Source organism: Phaethon aethereus (genome assembly GCF_964289735.1).
Source record: "Phaethon aethereus genome assembly, chromosome: 3".
Lineage (NCBI taxonomy): Eukaryota > Metazoa > Chordata > Aves > Phaethontiformes > Phaethontidae > Phaethon > Phaethon aethereus.
Genome location: NC_138576.1, coordinates 16,188,793 through 16,207,765, shown reverse-complemented (window position 1 = coordinate 16,207,765; position 18,973 = coordinate 16,188,793). Strand labels below are relative to the sequence as shown.

Here is an 18,973-nt window from a genome sequence, read left to right as displayed (position 1 = left end):
AAGCTGTTTAATGCATACATTGCAAATTATGAAATCAATGTAATGTGTACAAACTGTTTATTTTGTAGGTCATGGAAACTTCCCATACCTTTGCGGGAACATTAATGATGTGATAGTGAGCCCTTTGCTGCACACCTGTTACAGAAATTCACAGTCTTTATCTAGAGCATATGAACAATATGGCGCATCCACAATACAGCCTATTTCAGAGGAAATGCAGCTCTTACTGACTGTCTACTACCTTGTTCAACTAGGTAAGATTATTTTCCATCCAGATAGACTGAAATGCATATATTACATGCCAGCAAATGAGAAACGCAATATTAGGGCAGGACAATATTAAGGACGTGATATTAAACTATTTCATTCGTGGTAAAGAAGCAAAACTATTTAATTAGCTCTTGAAGACCAGACAGATTGAAATATAATCATACAAAGTTCATCTTCTCCTATAATCTGGGATCTCAACAACTAAAAATAAAAACAGGAAGAGAGCTGTAATTCACTGCTCTTGCATACAGTCGATGGTTTAGAAGTATTATGCTGAGACAAGCAGCACTCAACCTCTTAAATATTTCTAATTACTCATAGAATCATAGAATCATAGAATAGTTTGGGTTGGAAGGGACCTTTAAAGGTCGTCTAGTCCAACACCCCTGCAATGAGCAGGGACATCTTCAACTAGATCAGGTTGCTCAGAGCCCTGTCCAACCTGACTTGGAATGTCTTCAGGGATGGGGCATCTACCACCTCTCTGGGCAACCTGGGCCAGGGTTTCACCACCCTCATGGTGAAAAATCTCTTCCTTAGATCTAGTCTAAATCTGCCCTCTTTTAGCTTAAAACCATTACCCCTTGTCCTGTTGCAACAGGCCCTGCTAAAAAGTCTGTCCCCATCTTTCTTATAGACCTTTCTTCTTACTGGAAGGCTGCAATAAGGTCTCCCCGGAGCCTTCTCTTCTCCAGGCTGAACAACCCCAACTCTCTCAGCCTGTCATCATAGGAGAGGTGTTCCATCCTTCTGATCATTTTGGTGTCCCTCCTCTGGACCCGCTCCAACAGGTCCATGTCTTTCCTGTGCTGAGGGCTCCAGAGCTGGACACAGGACTCCAGGTGGGGTCTCAGCAGAGCAGAGTAGATGGGCAGAATCCCCTCCCTTGACCTGCCGGCCACACTGCTTTGGGTGCAGCCCAGGATACGGTTGGCCTTCCAGGCTGCCAGCGCACGTTGCTGGCTCATGTCCAGCTTTTTACCCACCAGTACCCCCAAGTCCTTCTCAGCAGGGCTGCTCTCCATCCCTTCATCCCCCAGCCTGTACTGACACCAGAGGTTGCCCCAACTCAGCCTGGTGTCATCTGCAAACTTGCTGAGGGTGCACTTGATACTCGATACTCAGGTTCCAATTATGGCAGCTTTGCTTGAGTATCATGAAGGCACTTCAAAATGAAGAATTTGGTTCAAATCTTCTAAAAGAAATAGTCATGTATGCATAAATCTGAAACATGATCATCTCTAAAAAAGTATATATTTTGAAAAAAAATTGGTTTTAACTCAACAGTTTTGTTTAGTCGTTTCATAATGCTTTCTTCTTAATTTTTTTTAGCCTCAGACCAGGTCCCTTTGATTGAGGATTTGGAACAAATATTCATGCGTTCGTGGCGGGAATCACACCTATCTGAAATCCGACAGTACCAACAGGCTGTTCCACAGACCTTTCCTCAAGTGCCCAGCCAGATCGTACCAGTGACCTCAGCCCAGCTGCCCTGGCTGGCGGGCCTCGCAGCTAGCTCCTGTAATGATAGTGTCCATATCATTGAGTGCAGCTACTCTCTGGCTGAAGGGCTTTCAGAAATGTTTAAGCTGCTCATTGAAGGAAAATTAATAAAGACAAACTACGTGGTGATCATATGTGCCAGTAGAAATCGAGCCATTGATTCCTGCATTGTGATAACAGGTAAGATCCCAAGGGTGTATCTCCAGGCAAAAGAGAGTGATTCAATGCTATGAGGAGTTTGGTTGGAGTTTCAAAAAGCTGCCTCAGAAAGCAGAGCTTTGACTAACAATTAATGGGTTTTGATGAACCAGAGTTGATGCTGCACAGTTGAGTCTCCCCCAGCAAATCACGTTCTGCCTGCGTTACCTGTTTTCTCACCAAGGCATCCCAGCCAACACTACTACAAACAAGTAACAGCAAGTTACAGCACACATGGTGCGTAAAGCTCTCCTGCTCCGTGTGACAGGGATATTACTGCAAGCAGGGCACTGAATATTTTCATAGCTTCTAAAATATGGTCTTTCAATGTTGTTCCCTTCAACAATCTCTTGAGGGCTATGCTGATAATTAAATAAATTATCTGAATAGCCATTCAAAGATTTGTTATGACTGTAAGGTAGTTGACAATTCCTTTGACTATTTATATGGTCTTTTTATATACTGTATTAACAAACATTTCCTAAACAGGGAAAGAAACACAAAGAATTATGAAACATGAATCTATCATACAGGTGTCTGGTGCACACATGTATAGGAGAGAGAAAAGACTAATTTCTGCCATTTTTGTGTGTGTGGTATTCATTTAGCTGGCTAGTACTTTCGTTATGACTTAGAACATTTTTAACTTTAGTTTGAAATGCTTTCAAAATTACTTTTTTGTCTTTTAGGAAAGTATCAGGCAAGAGTTCTGTCTGAGAGCATGCTCACTCCTTCAGACTACCAAAAAGAAGTTAACTATCAGCTGGTCACAGGGAAAGTGGAAAGTCTGGGGTCCTTCTTTAGCACACTCTGCCCAGGTACCTAACAGGTTATAAAGAGACATGTTTCCAAGTCCCTGAAACTTTTAAGTAAGTCAGAGAAAATAGCTGTGCTCATTACCTTTCCAGAAACAAAACATTATTAGAAATATATAAAAAATGCAGGACAAAGTTGTGAAAGTACATCTGAATTGAAATTCCTCCTAAAAGTGTCCATTTCTAAAATCCCTCAGTTTCATAAAAATATGGCAGCAAATAGCTGATCACATTATTCTTAGCTGTGCAAATCCACCCATATATATATACACATATGCAAGTCCACATCCATATGAATGTATAAATTCTTTAGCCCTAAGCACAGAATTCATGTAGACCATGATAGAACAGAGTCATTTTATCAAAGGCAGGATTTGCCCTTTCAACTTCCCATACTGTGAACTTGATCGTGATGCCTGGGAAAGAGAGGAAAATTGCAGAGAGAGAGGGTTACCGGATCATGTTTTAACTGAGTATACTGAGCTATACTACAGGCAGGATTATCTGGGGATAGATCCAGTCACATGGAAAGTTAAACCATATCACACAACTATAGCAAATGTAGCATATTTGTCAGTGTTAATGGGATGTCATGGTCCCCTTTGCCATACACCGCACGTCAGTAAATGTGTACTTAGGTCACAGGAACCCTTCTGGATGTGTCATGATATTTTGAGCGGTCACTTAAGAGAAACTCATTTTCCTTGAACCATCATGTAGTTGTGTTAGTGTTTCTGCTCTTAGTATCTTCGAAGCATGATTCTCAAAATCACTTTTGCTATTGCTATTTTTTGAGCAGAACAAGTAAACGAGCATCCTAAAAATAGTTGTCATCTATATCCACTGGATTGCACTTCATGGGGCAGACGCTGCCTTTCAGAGCTCAGTGCAGACATGTTCGTACATCTTTTCAACTGTTGATAAAATACTAAATACTCAGGACAGGCATATTGTATTCTCTGCATAGCTTTCATCTGTAAGCAGGGCCCCTTGCTGAATAGAACAGGATATATTTGCAGATATATCTGAGCAACCTGATCTAGTTGAAGATGTCTCTGTTCATTGCAGGGGGACTGGACTAGATGACCTTTAAAGGTCTCTTCCAACCCAAAGATTCTATGATTCTATGATTCTATGCATTGTTCAATAAAACATACTGTGCTTGCTGCAGCATTGTACGTAGCTACAAAACTCATGTTTTTCTTTCACTTTTATAGAGATTTATTTTTCTTTCTGTATCTCAAAAATGTTAAAGATTTAAAAATATTTATCAGATTTTCCAATGCTTCGTGTAATCCTTATTAGTGAACAATATAGCTCCATGATCTGAATATAAACTAAGACAGTTTCATGTCTTTGTTGTTGCTGATTTGCATCAGGGCCTTGAGGTTAGTTTTCTACCATCCTCCATAAATGCCCTAGCCAGTCGTCTGCAGAGCTGGTCTGTCATTCCCTGGCCTGATTTGCATTTTATTAGTGATATGCTGTAAAAACAGATGCAATAGAAAATAATGAGACTTTTCCTATATAAAACAACCAATAAGCCAAGGGCAGGATAACTAGCTAGCTTATATAAAGCTCTTTAAGATCTACAAAACAAAATCAGTATGAAATGCAGCTCTTATTAACGTGGATGTTTATTCCACTATCCCTTCAATTTGATAGAGGGTGACATTGATCTTTTGCTGGAGAAATTTTATCAGGAAAACCAAGGGCACATCTCTTCATCACTTTCTGCTTCAGTGAATAAACCAGCAGCACTGAATGGAACTGGAGCAGCTGTGTGTACAAGTAAGTAAGGAGGATTTTCTAAAAAGGTAACAGAGTAGGGTACCTGAAACCAGGTCTCTGGGTGTGCAGTTAGATCCATCTGGGCAGAGCCCTAGGCTCTTGAAGGCAAAAGTCCTGAGGCAAACAATAACTCATGTCTTGGGATATTCAGATTTATGCTGATGGCTGCTTTGCTTCATTCCACCGGGTATTGTAGTCTTTCAAGACTTACTTCTGTGGTGGCAGAACACTGTTGCACAAGTTCACTTTCTCCTCTCAGACATTTAAGAGACTTACACGACCAAAACACCCAAAGGCAGAAAGATTTCTTTGTATATTCCATATAGATTTTCATAAACTGGAACTCCTGTTCATAAGCAAAGTACCCTAAAGATCAGCCATTCTTCGCCAGATGCTAACATTTTGCATTAGATTAGACTTTGGGCATATATCTAAATAGAATTTTGCCTTTTTCCAGGTTATGAGATTGAACGACATCAGATTCGTCCATTCCAGCTAGCAGTGGCTCAGAAATTGCTGTCTCATATTTGCTCAATTGCTGACTCCAGCACTCAAAATCTTGATTTGGGTTCCTTCGAGAAAATTGATTTCTTGATTTGTGTTCCACCCTCCGAAGTGACTTATCAGCAGACTTTGTTTCATCTCTGGCACTCAGGTGCTCATTAGTTAGCTTTATTTTAGATTTACAGGACATTGTTAAATGCATTTGTATTTATATAAAATAATACTGACATTTGTTCCATTTCTTTAGGTATTTTATTAGAACTTGGATTAGAAAAGGAACACCTTACAAAGCAGAGGGTTGAACAGTATGTTATGAAATTAGATGCAGAGGAACAGATTAAATTCAAAGTCTTTTTACAAAACTCTATGCAGAACCCACATACACTGTTTGTCCTAATCCATGATCACGCACACTGGGATCTTATGAGGTAAGAAAACTGTAACTTCTTTTCGGAGAAATCATTATTGTTTATATTAGCTCTCAAGATCAGCTTTCTGATTTATCCCTTCCTTCATTTTTGTTTGCATCTTTCTGCTAACTCAATCTTCCCATGCATTAAACAAACATGTTTTCTTTTAAGGTCCTTCATGACTTATTCTTATCCTGCTTATTATATTATGCCTCAGTGGAACATTCCAGCTTTTCTTGCTCACCATTCTTATCTTCTTTCAGCCACAGCTATTGTTTTTTTGGCTGGTTGTCATTTGTTCAAAGGAAAGCTTCCTGTGAAAGTACACAGAGCTCATTATCCTCTGTCAGTGTCCTCTGGGCTGTAAAACATGCAAAAACCCTCCACAGTGAGTAGACAACTAGTAAGCCAAGACTGCTGCTTATTTTTTTAAACTGATTAGAAATTTTCCAGTACAATGTTTTTTTCTGCCCAGAATCACTGATTCGTAAGAATTGAAAGCTTCTGTGGATACACAGTAATGTGAGGTAGACTTCTCGGGGAAGCAAGGAGTTTTCTGTCCAATGTTTACCAAGTTCCCCGTCAGCACAACTCATTGCTTCCCTCACAGAGCCCTGTTTCCTTGGCTTCTCAGCAATCTGCCTGCTGAGAAGTTGGGCTGCTTTTGCTTTCTGGCTCCTGAGGCACTGGGGAGCTTGGAGAGCATTCTGGATTTCAGAAAGACCAATATATTGCAACTTCGGGAGCATAGTAGTGTTTCTGAAACCAAAAACTGTGGAAACTCGCTTGTGAATGAAATGACAAGGTCTTGTCTTTCACACTGGTTAAGAATGATGATTTTCACCAAAACTTTATTTTTACATGTGAGGGTTTCCTATTCAACTCCTCTGTATCTTAGGAACTTACAGCTGTCACAGCCTGTAAGGCATTTATTCATGTAACATCCTTGAGTGGTAGGGAAGTACCTGTACTGCTGCTTAACTCTGATATTTTTTCCTCTTATCAAATAAAGATATGTAAGTGACAAATAATTAAATGATTATTCTGCACAGCCACCTAATGGAAGTCAGTTAAATGAGGTAAAACATTAAAAACACCTAAAACAGGAGAGTAATTGCCTGGGATGGCCCACACAGTCACAACAGAGACACGGGCATCTCTGAGGACTTAGTTCATGGGTGGACATGACCAATTTCTGCAGTTACTTACCTCTCTCTGCTGGTAAGGGAAGGAGCTTGCAGTGACTAGGCTTGTAACTTACTCACTGCAGGTAAATGCCAAAAATGAAATAGCTTGAATTTGGACTGAAGTTTTACACCAGAGCAAGGAATTGACTGTAGGTGTTCCATGATGCTGGCATTTGCCCTTAGCAATAACTATCCTTCCCTTTCATAATAGCTCTACCGCAGGTAGTTTCCCTTTGTTTTTCTGTCATACTGACTTACGGTCTGTCATTTTCTATCTTGATTTCTGTAGGTAAGAATTATATTTTCTTAAGGGCAACACTAACAATCTGGCCAAAGTTACTACAGGACTATGTGTCTATTGATAACCACCAAAACATCAGCTTCCTTTCATCCTTTATCTCTCATATTCTGGTAGCTGTGAGGGACTGGTGTTTTGCTAGCTAGGGAGCTTATTAGACTTACAGAAATTTTGAGCTGCAGTGAAATAATTTGCATTTCTTTTCTCATCCTTCTACGCAACAAAAACAGGGCAAAGAATAGAGTCCTAAGTTCCTTGTACGTGTTTAACTTCGATTTCACATCCAGGTTAAAGCTATTCCACTGACAAACATGTTCCCTTGTGCTGATCACTTTGGAGAGTTTTTGGGTTTCTTTTTTGCAGTGCTATGCATAGCCTTTATCCTCAAACAGAACTGTCTACAGGACTTGTTGATAGACTGTTGAACTGCAGGGAGGTGAAAGAGGCACCAAATATTGTGACCCTCCATGTGACTTCCTTCCCCTATGCGCTGCAGACACAGCATACTCATGTCAGCCCTTACAATGAGATCCACTGGCCTTCTTCATACAGCAATGTAAGATGGATGCTTCGAGGTGCTTTTGTGAGCTTTTCATAAGTTATTTTACATTTACATACTTGACGAAACTGTGGCCACCCCATGATTTTTGTAAACAAGAATGAAGTTTGCATGGCATCTTTTTCTTGTTCAGTCTTTGGCAAGTTCTTTTTCCCTGTGCTTATCCTGTCATTTCTTGCTTTTTTTCTTTGTTCCTTTTATATCTTCTGTGAGCTGTAGTAGCTCTGCTGAAAATCTTTGAGCTATGTATCTGGAGACCATCTGTCTCTAGTGCATTACTGCATAAATATATGGATTTTCTTCATATGTGTGCATATTTGTTCTATACATAGGTGTTCTATCTGTGTATATGTATATGTAGGGAGAAAGAGCGAGAAAGAAACAAGGAAAAACTGGGTCAAACTTCTGTTCTCTCAAAAAAAATAATTCTGTTCTTTTCTCTCCTCATTTTAATATATCTGAGTAGATATATGCTTATTAGAGAATGTGATTGCAAATGTATCGGATACCAATGGTTAACATATTGAAAATTAATAGTTGACAGACCTACCTTTATATTTTTATTGCTTCATTTGATTTAGGGTGTAGATTTATACCATGAAAACAAGAAATACTTTGGACTGTCCGAATTCATTGAGTCCACCCTCTCTGGACATAGTATTCCGCTGCTTCGGTACGACAGCTCTTTCGAAGCAATGGTCATGGCTTTGGGAAAGAGGTATGGTACCCTCCTTTGTTTAACACAGGAAATTTAGGCGGTGCATTCTAGTGACTTGAGTTACTTGCTAGAAGCCTGGTTCTTTTTTCATTTTTCTCACTGTCCCACAAATCAGCTGTGTATTCAAGGGCATTTCACTCGTTCTTATTTTTTGTATATATTTGGCCTGTAATCTAGTCAGTCTAGGCTGCCTCTTCCTATGAACATGCACGCTGTTTAGCCCAATTTAGAATGTGTTCTTGTTGTGACCAATAGCTACTTCTATATTATAATAAGCTAACATTGCATCATCATGTAATTTCAAATGTGTTATTAATTTTGCCCAATGTTATCACTTGCTGACCCTGGCGGATTTTGATGTATAGAATTTGTGTATACTGCACTTGGATGACAAAGAGAAGTAGACATATCACTGTGGTTTGTACACTTAAATAAAAAAAAAAAAAAGGCAATAAAAACATCAGAGCAACATCAGAGCTTGAAAATACATCATCAGTTTTCCTTGGTCCCTGTGGAGCAAGTCTAGAATCACTGCAAAAGAGTAGCGACATGTTACGTGCATGTGTGCAGTTGTGGACGAACTCTTGGGGATCTGTAAGAAGAATGAGAAAGGACAAGTAAAATCTTGTGGATTTGTACTACTAACTGGGAGACTGAGCACACCCACACTTAACCGCTGGGGCGTGCTACAGGGTGCTTTGGAGCTCTGATCACACATAACGGGCACTCTTCTGAGCAAGCCTAGTTCTTCTTTTTACTGTGCACCCGAGTTTCCTTTCTGTGAAAACCAGAGCATGGGAAGCTGTTGCATACCCACGTCTCTCCCTTCCATAGACTGGGGATTGAGACAGGGTGTACCTGGGCTTGGGGACTTGGAGTGCTCATTGGATGCTGCCTACATACTCAGTCCTCTTGGAAACAAGAGTAAGTTGGTTCAGGGCTTCAGGAAGAAAACAAGAGAAACACCCACCACCCTCCATACCCCCCTGCCCCTTAAGAAAAGCACGTAACGAAGAATGCTATTCTGATTGGGAAGAGAATATAATTTTGATTGATGATATCACTGAGTGCCTTAGCAAATATTCTGTGGTAAATTTTGTAACAGCAGTAAATTCTTGGTAACTTCAAAGTGATGTAACCTTACTGGACTACTTGCTTAGTAGAATTTTACTAAGGAATGGAGAGACAATATCAGTTCTGGTATGGTGAAATGATGCCTTGCAAAGTCTATCCAACTGCAATTTGGTGAGATTCTGTTGTATAGTAGATACAAAGGATTCTTTACAGGAGAAAATCCTGAGTTTACTATATTTTTTAAAAATTATCTTTTCCACTTTAGCCTTTAATACTTCACTATTTAATTCACCATTTATTTCAGGTTCCCCAGATTACACAGTGCAGTGATAAGGACTTTTGTTCTCATACAACACTACTCTGCAGCTATGATGGCAGTGTGTGGTCTTTCTCAGATGAAGAATTACACCTCAGTTGAAACTCTGGAAATCACCCAAAACCTAATAAACTCTTCAAGACAATGCCCTAGTGGTCATGGCCTCATGGTAGTGTTGAGAATTCCATGTACTCCGCTGGCTGCAGTGGCATATGAACGTCTGTATAATGTAAGGGAAAGACTAGCCCTTGAAGATAACTTTGAAATAATCTTGGGAAATCCTAATTCTGGAATCACAATAGGGAAGCACTTTGTGGAGCAACTAAAGGTAACTTGCAGAATGACATATACTGGGAAGCTTCATTAGATGGGTAGGTGGGGAGAATTTAGTGGTGAGAGTTACAGTCATGAACTGAAGTGTGGGTCTTACTAGTAGAAATAAAAACTACTCTAAAGAGCATGACTTTTATCTTTTAGACATATTGTCTGTGATACCTCTACTGTCCTACTGCTGGTTAAAACTTGGTGATTAACTAATATGGCTAGAACTTGGCTTCCAGCAGCAACCCTCCCAAACAGTTGAACTGCTTTTATCTACAGGGACCACGAGCAATAAAGAAAAAAGCCAATTGAAATTGCCACAGTTTTATCAGAATTTTCTCACAAAATCACCATAGTGCAAAAAGATTTTAATCAGTGACCAGTTGAGAGTTATATTATTGTCACCAGCAGGTGGCATGAAGGCACCAGATCAGTGATGCTAGTTACGGGTCTTAGAGCACCCCAGTATTCACAGCTCAGGACTTTATGCTCTCTGGACCATGTTTGGTTTATGGATTAATTTATATCCTTTAGGTCCAGAGTCGTGGATCGTCTGTTTAACAAAAGCTTCTGATACTGCCTTGCTTTTCATAAAATTACCATCATCTGATCACCAAAGCAAAAACTTACATTCTAGGATGGTGCAATAGATATATGGTACACTCTGTACTGTGTCTGATTCAACAAGTTAGATGAAGTCGTTTGAGATCCAGGGCCTAATTCTGATCTCATTCTGCTATTAATTAGGCATAACGTATTCTGAAAAATCAGTATTACTTCTGAATCACATACTGGTTATCTTCTCTGACATTCATAATAGTGGTACATGTACGAATTATCAAAGGCTGTTGGTCCTACTGTGTACTCCTTATCTGTAGATCAGTCTTACAGCAAAAAGGACTGACTAGTGTGAGTAAAACAGTATAGCCTGATGCTAAATGGACAAACAATAGATCTAGTTATCAAACTTCTCAGGAAGTTATCAGGGAAACGGATAGCTTTGAGGGAGAGCAGGAGACTTCAGAGGGTAGCAAGTGAGGACAGTGGTATGTGCATGTTGAACACTTCCAGCTTTCCCCTATTCCTCTAAGGTGAAAAAGTCTCATTCCTAGCTCATTTTCTTCCTTGGACTCAGACATCCATACATTATCTGCCATAAGAAGGAACCCTCTGTACTCTTCTCTCCCTCAAAGCTCCTACTCAGCTTTACTGTCCATTGTACCATATCCACTCTACCTGTCTATGCCCTGGCCTCAGTGCTATGCAGCTGGGAAGATGGGAGGCTTTTCAGACTGGAACATACTGTCCCAATCTCCTCGGACTTAGAGCAGGCAGATTGTTACCTGTAATGCTCTAGGAATTTTACAATCTACCTATGTTGAAATTGGCTCTGCTCTGTGGCTTCCCTTGGTGGAACATCCATCCACTGTACAAATTGATTCATATAATGGACAATAAAAGTATATATATTTATGTATTTTTATTTGTGCCATATAGATATGTCCAATAGTGTTTCTTACTTTATATAGGTCTGGCAGAAAATTGAAGATGTAGATTGGAGGCCACAGACCTATTTGGAATTGGAAGGTTTACCTTGTATATTGATATTTAGTGGTACGGATCCACAAGGGGAGTCTTTGCCACGGTAAGAAGATCCAGTATTTTCTCAGTGGCAGTTTTTGATGCATTGCTTACCAAATGGCTAAAAATTAACAGTGTAACTGGGAGAAGAAAACAGATTTCAGTGTCAAGACGTTTCTTCTCCATTTTTTGACAGTTTTTATGTCATAGCTACAAACCCCATATTATTAATAATAAACTCCTGTTTATAGCAAGATATAATAGCTCAGAAAATATTATGAGAGTTGTCCCAGTTTAGAACAGAGAATAAAGGTATGTTAAAAAAAAAAAAGTATAGCTACTTTAGATACCTTAGGGTAGCTGAGACTTCTGCATGATGCTGGCATATGTGCCAGGAGGTGTGGAGAGATCAGTGCCTTCTGGAATGGCAGCTGGAAGCCACACAGGATGCCTTGGGGCACAAAATGCTTTTGTATGTTCAACTGAATCCCATTCTGTGTGTTAGGCTTAGAACCCAAATGATTATTCTCTTTTTTTATGCGATGCTAATGTTCAGTGCACTAGCTTAAGCTGCACAACTGGATTAAGAAAAAGAAAAGTGTATGCACCATAGTGGTAAACTTATTAAGCACAAAAGATATATGTGTTCTGTCTCATCCATTGTTTAAGCAGATCATGACAAAATTCCCCTCTGTCTCTGTTTGTAAAAGAAATAAGGGAGTAGATTACAGTGACTTTTCATTCTAGTCCCTCTTGTTTCCCTCCAGATCACTGAGATACTGTGACCTACGTTTAATAAATTCATCTTCTTTGGTAAGGACAACCTTGGAGCAAGAACTTGGTTTGGCAGCATACTTTGTGAGCTCAGAAATTCACCCAGAGAAAGCAGTTGTGAATGATGTGTTAGAAAGTGACCCAGAGAAACTAAGCAGCACTGATAATGAAGATGAAGAAATTGCGACGGAAGGTATTATTAGTAGTAATAATAAAAGAAGCCGTAAAATTATTTGAGTTGTATTAGAGAAAGCAGGATTGTATGGATACCTACTTGGTGAGGGTTTCTGGAGTTAGCCTTACTCAGTGAGCTCTGCTCCTCAGTTTTGCCTATCTCATTGAACCTGTGTTTTCTCACCCTCCCTGCCCAGGGACTGCTGCTGCAGCAGCTTTTAAATCTCCTGCAGTCCTGCTGCTGCATCTGTTCACTCTCTCTGTCTTTTTTTGTCTCCCTTCTCTCCCCTCCCTCCCTCCCTCCTTCCTTTGCCCCGCATGTTCTGGCAGCCGCAAAGTGGAGCTCGGGCGGGTGCACCCAGCACCTCTCCCAGTTCGGAGCTGTGCCGTCCTGCCCTCCTCGCAGGAGCGAAGCGTGCGCCTTGCACTGCCTCTGGGAAGCCCTCACAGCAGGGGCAGCTCCACCTAAACTGGCCCTGACTGATGCTGCCAAACCTATGCTTATATACTGCCAGTGACGAAGGTTCCTCCCGGGGAAACTGTATATAGTACAGCCGAGTAGTCTCTAGTTTGTAAGGTATTAAATAGTACGGCTAGAAAATATAGTAACTTCTGAGTACTCCTTGAAAATGTCCATGAATTCAGATTGACAGTGTAGAGTTGATGAGTTTATAATTTCTTAAGAGAGTAATTAAGAACATATAAATGTGTAAACAAAGAACAGTAATTTACCCAGGAACTGTTGGGGTTTTTTTTGATTGAGTGATTGTTGATGGGTGTTATCAGTTATCTTTAAGTCCTTTACATTTTACTTTACTTTACACTTTTCTTTATTGTGCCTTGTAGCTGTGGAAAACAAGGGATTTTTTTCCCTGTGGATTATTTAAATCTCAAACAGCTTTCCTTCATTTCCTTTTCTATACTATGAGGAGGAAGAGAGCTGGTTACTGTTCACCTATTAAGTTCTTACTCATTGATAATAAAGATAGCAGAACAAAAATATTTACTTTAATCAGATATGTAGTCTTTACAGAGGAATGAAATGCCTGAGGTCACACTCAGACTGCCTACAATAGAAGTCTACTTTAGATGTGATGAGTACTTCTGTCCATTTAATTGAAGTATGCCGAGATTTTATGTGATCTGAGACAAATGGGCACCTAGGCTGTTAGGCACCTGAATTGTAAGGTTGCTTTCCTAGTCCATGTATGCTCCTCCAGAGTCCATTTCAGAACATTTTAGATAGATAGACTTACAGTCTAAGTTTTCTGCTGGCAGTGCTGTGTCTATGTTTATCAAAACTCTACAGAAACAAGCATTTTAACTTAGAAGCCTAAGCTAGGAACCTCAAGTGAATATCCTTGGTGGCCGTCGAAATATGGATTTTCATCACCAAAAGCTGAGATATGATCTGGCCATAAAGCTGTAATGTATGGGGTAGGAGGTAATTTGATAATATACTGACAAAATAGAGCTTGTTGCCTGTTTGTTTCCCTGACACTGGATTAGTGAGGAAACTAAGACATGGGTAAAAAGAGAAAACATGGTTGAGACATGCCTAGAGATTACCAGCTCCTGGCTGCAGCACTCATTTTGTGAAGCTATTGCAGCTCAGCATAGTTAGATTTGACTATAGGCTCATCCAATATTGTGTGCCAGGAACAGATACTCTCCATACTGAAAACAGTGTCAGAATGAGGACAAACCCCATGGAAATGCTTGTGTACTTTTCCCTGCTTTGACACTGCAGCTGTGCCTTCTTACAGGCATACTTAAATTGTATTTTGTTTTTGTTTTCCCTTACCACCATTCATGAAACAGGTTCTACTTCAGAAAAGAGAAGTCCTATGAAAAGAGAAAGGTCTCGTTCCCATGACTCTGCATCTTCATCTCTCTCTTCAAAAGCTTCCAGTAAGACCTTAAGATCATCTCTATTCAGTTACATTTAGGACACAAAAGAGGCTTTTTATTCAGCTTATTAGATAAACCATATAAGGCATAAATCACTAACAGTTTGGTAAGGCCTATTTTAATGGGACCACTAAAGATAGTTTTTAAAAAAAATAAAGATCAGACTTCTGAAATATAAGAAATAAGATCGTTTCTTGCTTGAAAAATAATCATAGGGTGGGGTGCCTAAACCAGGCACTTTAATATGTGCCACTGAGGTATGAATGCTCAGTACTGTGATGGCCAAGTGTGTTCACTGAAGCTATGACATTTTATGAAAAAGAAAACATGCTTCACATTTTTTTAAAATCTTTTGAAAATCTGGGGAAGAAAAAGCATGCTTGTTCTCTTTGGTATATTTACCTTTTTGTTTTTGCTCTGGAACGTTCACTCATTAATTTTGCACTGTTGGAAAGCTCTTTTGGAGGTGGATAAATTTTTAAATCTTTCACTCCTTTTTAATCTGCAAACTGATGTAGAAAGCATGAGGCAATGTTGAGAACTACTACAGCTCTTTTTGATAAATTTATTTGCTCATTTTTTATACAGATAATATTAAAAGGAGAGTTGAATAAAAGTGGGGAATGTACATTGTACCGTAACTTCCTATAAGTTGCAATCTCATGCAGCTTTTTAAAGCATGTTGTTTTTTGTCAGTGACAGTAAATTCTTTCTGATCTAATTTTAGTTTTCAACATGGTGACATGTGTATTTGGCCCATGATTTCTTTTCTACAGGCACGGTGGTTACAAAAGGAAAAAAAGTTTGAAAACATTTGGATAAGCTTCATCAACACTTTAATTTTCAAAATGTCTTTTTCTTCTTTGAAGTTGGGCTGCTCATCTGTTCCACGGTGTCCATGTGGCCTGCCTGTGGCTTTGTGGCCTCAACTTGCCTGCGGTTACAGAAATCTTTTTTCCTTTCCTTTTTTCTGTGCTCCTGGATATTGGTATTTTAAGGGATGTCACAGTGGTTTTACCTGAAACCATTCATACTGCTGGCAATATTTTTGTATTTATGGCTAATGTCCTTTACTGGCAACTTTAGATTAATATGCAGCTAGAACATATCTTACTGTTTCTTGAGACCAAGAGAAACTGTGGACTTTCATTAGTTCAAAATGTGGGTTTTTTTCTGAGAACCAAGACTATTGTTTTCACCAGCAGAGGAAAGCTGTTTTTATCTACGTTCAGCTTCAGACAGATATTTCTAGTACCATGTGGAGTCTGATTCCTCAACCAGTTCTCAGTCTACTCTGAAGACTGTGAAGTATTTGCATCTGCTCTTTGGAATTCACTAAGCATTAAAGGTGCTCAGAACCACTTAAAACAAGGCCTTAAACCTTCAGGAAATCTTAGTAGTTAGAATACAAAAGGTAAAAATATACCACTTTCAGAAAATCAGCAATTAGCTGTGGGGTATATCTACATGACATATTCAAGGCCAACATTTGTGCGTTCAATAAGTGCTCTGAGCTGACCAAAAGCTGTTATGATTGCATTAATGCATTTTGTAGCACTGGAGACTTGAGAGCCAGGTTTTATTAGATCAGACTAAGTGCTGTAGTGACACAAACAGATGAGTGTCAGGTCAGATCTTACTCAGAGGACTGTTTCTAGATGTCAGTCTGCGTAGACATTTTGGTAGTCCGATGGGGTAATAGCCTGTGGATACTTATTTTTTTTACACTCTCTTAAACGATTGTTTCAGTAATTTTGTATTTGTCTCGAGTGATGAAATTATCTATCTGATGAACACCTTAAGTGAGGAATGGATGAGGGAAGTAGAGTACAGGACAAACACTGACATCTTTCCTGTGCACTTCAGTACTTCAAAAGCTGCTTTCTTTGTTGAGATGAATACTCCAAACTAGTCCCATTATGACTTCCTATATGAGAAAGGTGAAAGAACAAACAGGAGTGGGATTACACTGTTTGATGGGTACTCTATCTGAATGATTATTTTTTTGTTTTGTTTAATTATGGCATTTACTAGCAGAGATAGTTGCACTGTGTTGAAATACAAATTTTCTTTTAGTTACAGCATTCTGCAGTGAGTCATCTCCTCCTTTAATAGCAGCAGGAGATACAGCAAAATCCCCCCACCAAGTCCTAAGCAACAGCGCTGAAGAAGCTACAAATAACTATGAAAGGCAGAAGCAGAAAGTAGACAAGGGGGCACAGACAACTATCAGCAAACACTTGCCACCGGTAACTGAACAGCTGGATACAAAACAAAACATAAAAAGTGCCCAAATTTCCATCACCTCATCATCCTCTTCACCTTTCTCCTCCTCTTCTTACTCCTCTGCACCTACTCATAACCCCTTCATCCTACAGACCTCTCAATGCTCCATGACCAAAGCATCAAAACAGCCTCCCATAGTTTTCCTGCCCAAGCTGGTTTATGACATTATTACTTCTACAGACAGCAGTGGACTTCCCAAATCATCTTCCCTCTTGCCTTATCATTCTGTTATGTGGGCAAGTTCTTTTCGTCCTCTTATGAGTAAGATGATGACTTGCACAGAGCAGTCTCTATACTACCGCCAGTGGACAGTTCCCAAGCCAATCCATATGGACTACAACAATAGAAATGAGGGCAGGATGGACACCTTTCACCCAAGAAGGCTACTGCTGAGTGGGCCACCACAGGTGTGTAATAAGAACAAGGTATTATCATTGATTTATTTTGTTTAGTTTTATCATAATCTCAGAAAAAATAGATTAGGTATTATTACTGAATAATATTGAAGAGTGAGGTTTTTTGATGGAGAGTAAATTGCTTATATTTTACTTCCTTATCCCTTCTAATAAAATAATCTTCCTTTCTTTACTGTTAGCCTGAGCCAAAGACAATGAAGCTTCAGCAATGTTCATTTTCTGTCAGTCTCTCTCCATTAAAACGTTTTAAAAGATAGTTTGCTCAAGAGATAGATTTCATGTATAATTTCAGTTTGTTAAAGTTGAATATGCATTTACATTTTGAATAAAGATCAAAGATCTTCACAAAACCACTTTCTTATGATCAATCTGAAGAGAGTTGGGAGTTTGCAGTTAAGTTATTTTCTCTGTTTCCTCCACACAGCAGACAGAAATAGATGCTGTTGTAAATAATACACGCAAGAAGGCCAGTTCAACATTAGCAGAGCCATATTTACAAGATGAGTACCTGACTCAAGAGTTTTTAAATTACTTGAAAAGTTATATGGGAATGGGTATAGTCCTAAGAAGTTCCTTCTCTTCTAAACTCTCTAAGAACGCTTAGCACTTATCTCTGAGCAAGGTATCTTCTAGTTCAATGAACACGTTACATGTCAAAGGTAATATTGTGCCTCTCATGTTCTCGTGAAGTATGAAGCAATGAGATAGGAAGAGACACCATGCCTACTGAGAGCATATACATGTCCTGTGAGCCTCAGAAGTCAAAAAGGATAAATCCAAATCAAGACAAAGACCCATGTTTCCAGTTATTGTAACATCAACCCAAAGAATTAATCTAAAGATAGTTACTGATTTAACTTGCCACATAATCCACTCTTCTATGCCCATCCATGGGCATCCTAATTACAAAATTAGAAAGGCAAAAAAAAGCCCAGCTAGAACTCAGTCTGGCCACGGTTATAAGGAATAACAAAAAGTGTTTTTACAAATGTATTATCAACAAAAAGAGAGGCAAGGAGAATCTCCACCCTTTATTGGATGCGGGGGGGAACATTGTCACCAAGGATGAGGACAAGGCTGAGGTCCTTAATGCCTTCTTTGCCTCAGTCTTTAATAGCCAGACCAGGTATCCACAGGGTATTCAGCCCCCTGAGCTGGAAGACAGGGATGGAGAGCAGAATAAACTCCTCATAATCCAGCAGGAAACAGTTAAGGACCTGCTAAGCCACCTGGATACCCACAAGTCTATGAGGCCTGATGGGATCCACCCGAGAGTACTGAGAGAGCTGGTGGAGGAGCTTGCCAAGCCACTCTCCATCATTTATCAGCAGTCCTGGTTAACAGGGGAGGTCCCAGAAGACTGGAGGCTTGCCAGTGTGATGCCCATCTACAAGAAAGGCCGGAAGGAGGATCCTGGGAACTACAGGCCTGTCAGCCTGACCTCCGTACCGGGGAAGATTATGGAGCGGTTCATCTTGAGGGAGCTCACAGGGCATGTGCAGGACAACCAAGGATCAGGCACAGCCAGCACGGTCCAGCTTGACCAACCTGATCTCCTTCTATGACCAGGTGACCCACCTAGTGGATGAGGGAAAGACTGTGGATGTTGTCTACCTGGACTTTAGTAAAGCCTTTGACAGCATCTCCCACAGCATTCTCCTGGAGAAACTGGCAGCTCGTGGCTTAGACAGGTTTACTCTTTGCTGGGTAAAGAACTGTCTGGACGGCCGAGCCCAGAGAGTTGTGGTGAATGGCGTTAAATCCGGCTGGCGGCTGGTCACAAGCGGTGTTCCCCAGGGCTCGGTTCTGGGGCTGGTCTTGTTCAATATCTTTATCGATGATCTGGATGAGGGGATCGAGTGCTCCC

At 40.0% G+C, this 18,973-nt stretch overlaps 1 protein-coding gene across 1 annotated transcript in view; it reads left to right on the top strand.

Moving 5' to 3' along the window:
* GREB1 (growth regulating estrogen receptor binding 1) overlaps positions 1-18,973 on the top strand; it is a gene marked incomplete at its 3' end in the record, with an annotated part of 62,842 nt that overhangs the window by 20,090 nt on the left and 23,779 nt on the right. Inside the window, exons 9-21 of the mRNA XM_081997694.1 lie at positions 69-254; positions 1,603-1,953; positions 2,661-2,789; positions 4,452-4,577; positions 5,035-5,232; positions 5,329-5,509; positions 7,340-7,532; positions 8,117-8,253; positions 9,632-9,971; positions 11,494-11,609; positions 12,313-12,512; positions 14,315-14,404; positions 16,481-17,097. Of these exons, the coding sequence (XP_081853820.1) occupies positions 69-254; positions 1,603-1,953; positions 2,661-2,789; positions 4,452-4,577; positions 5,035-5,232; positions 5,329-5,509; positions 7,340-7,532; positions 8,117-8,253; positions 9,632-9,971; positions 11,494-11,609; positions 12,313-12,512; positions 14,315-14,404; positions 16,481-17,097 (2,864 nt within the window). The remainder of the gene's footprint in view (positions 1-68; positions 255-1,602; positions 1,954-2,660; positions 2,790-4,451; positions 4,578-5,034; positions 5,233-5,328; positions 5,510-7,339; positions 7,533-8,116; positions 8,254-9,631; positions 9,972-11,493; positions 11,610-12,312; positions 12,513-14,314; positions 14,405-16,480; positions 17,098-18,973) is intronic.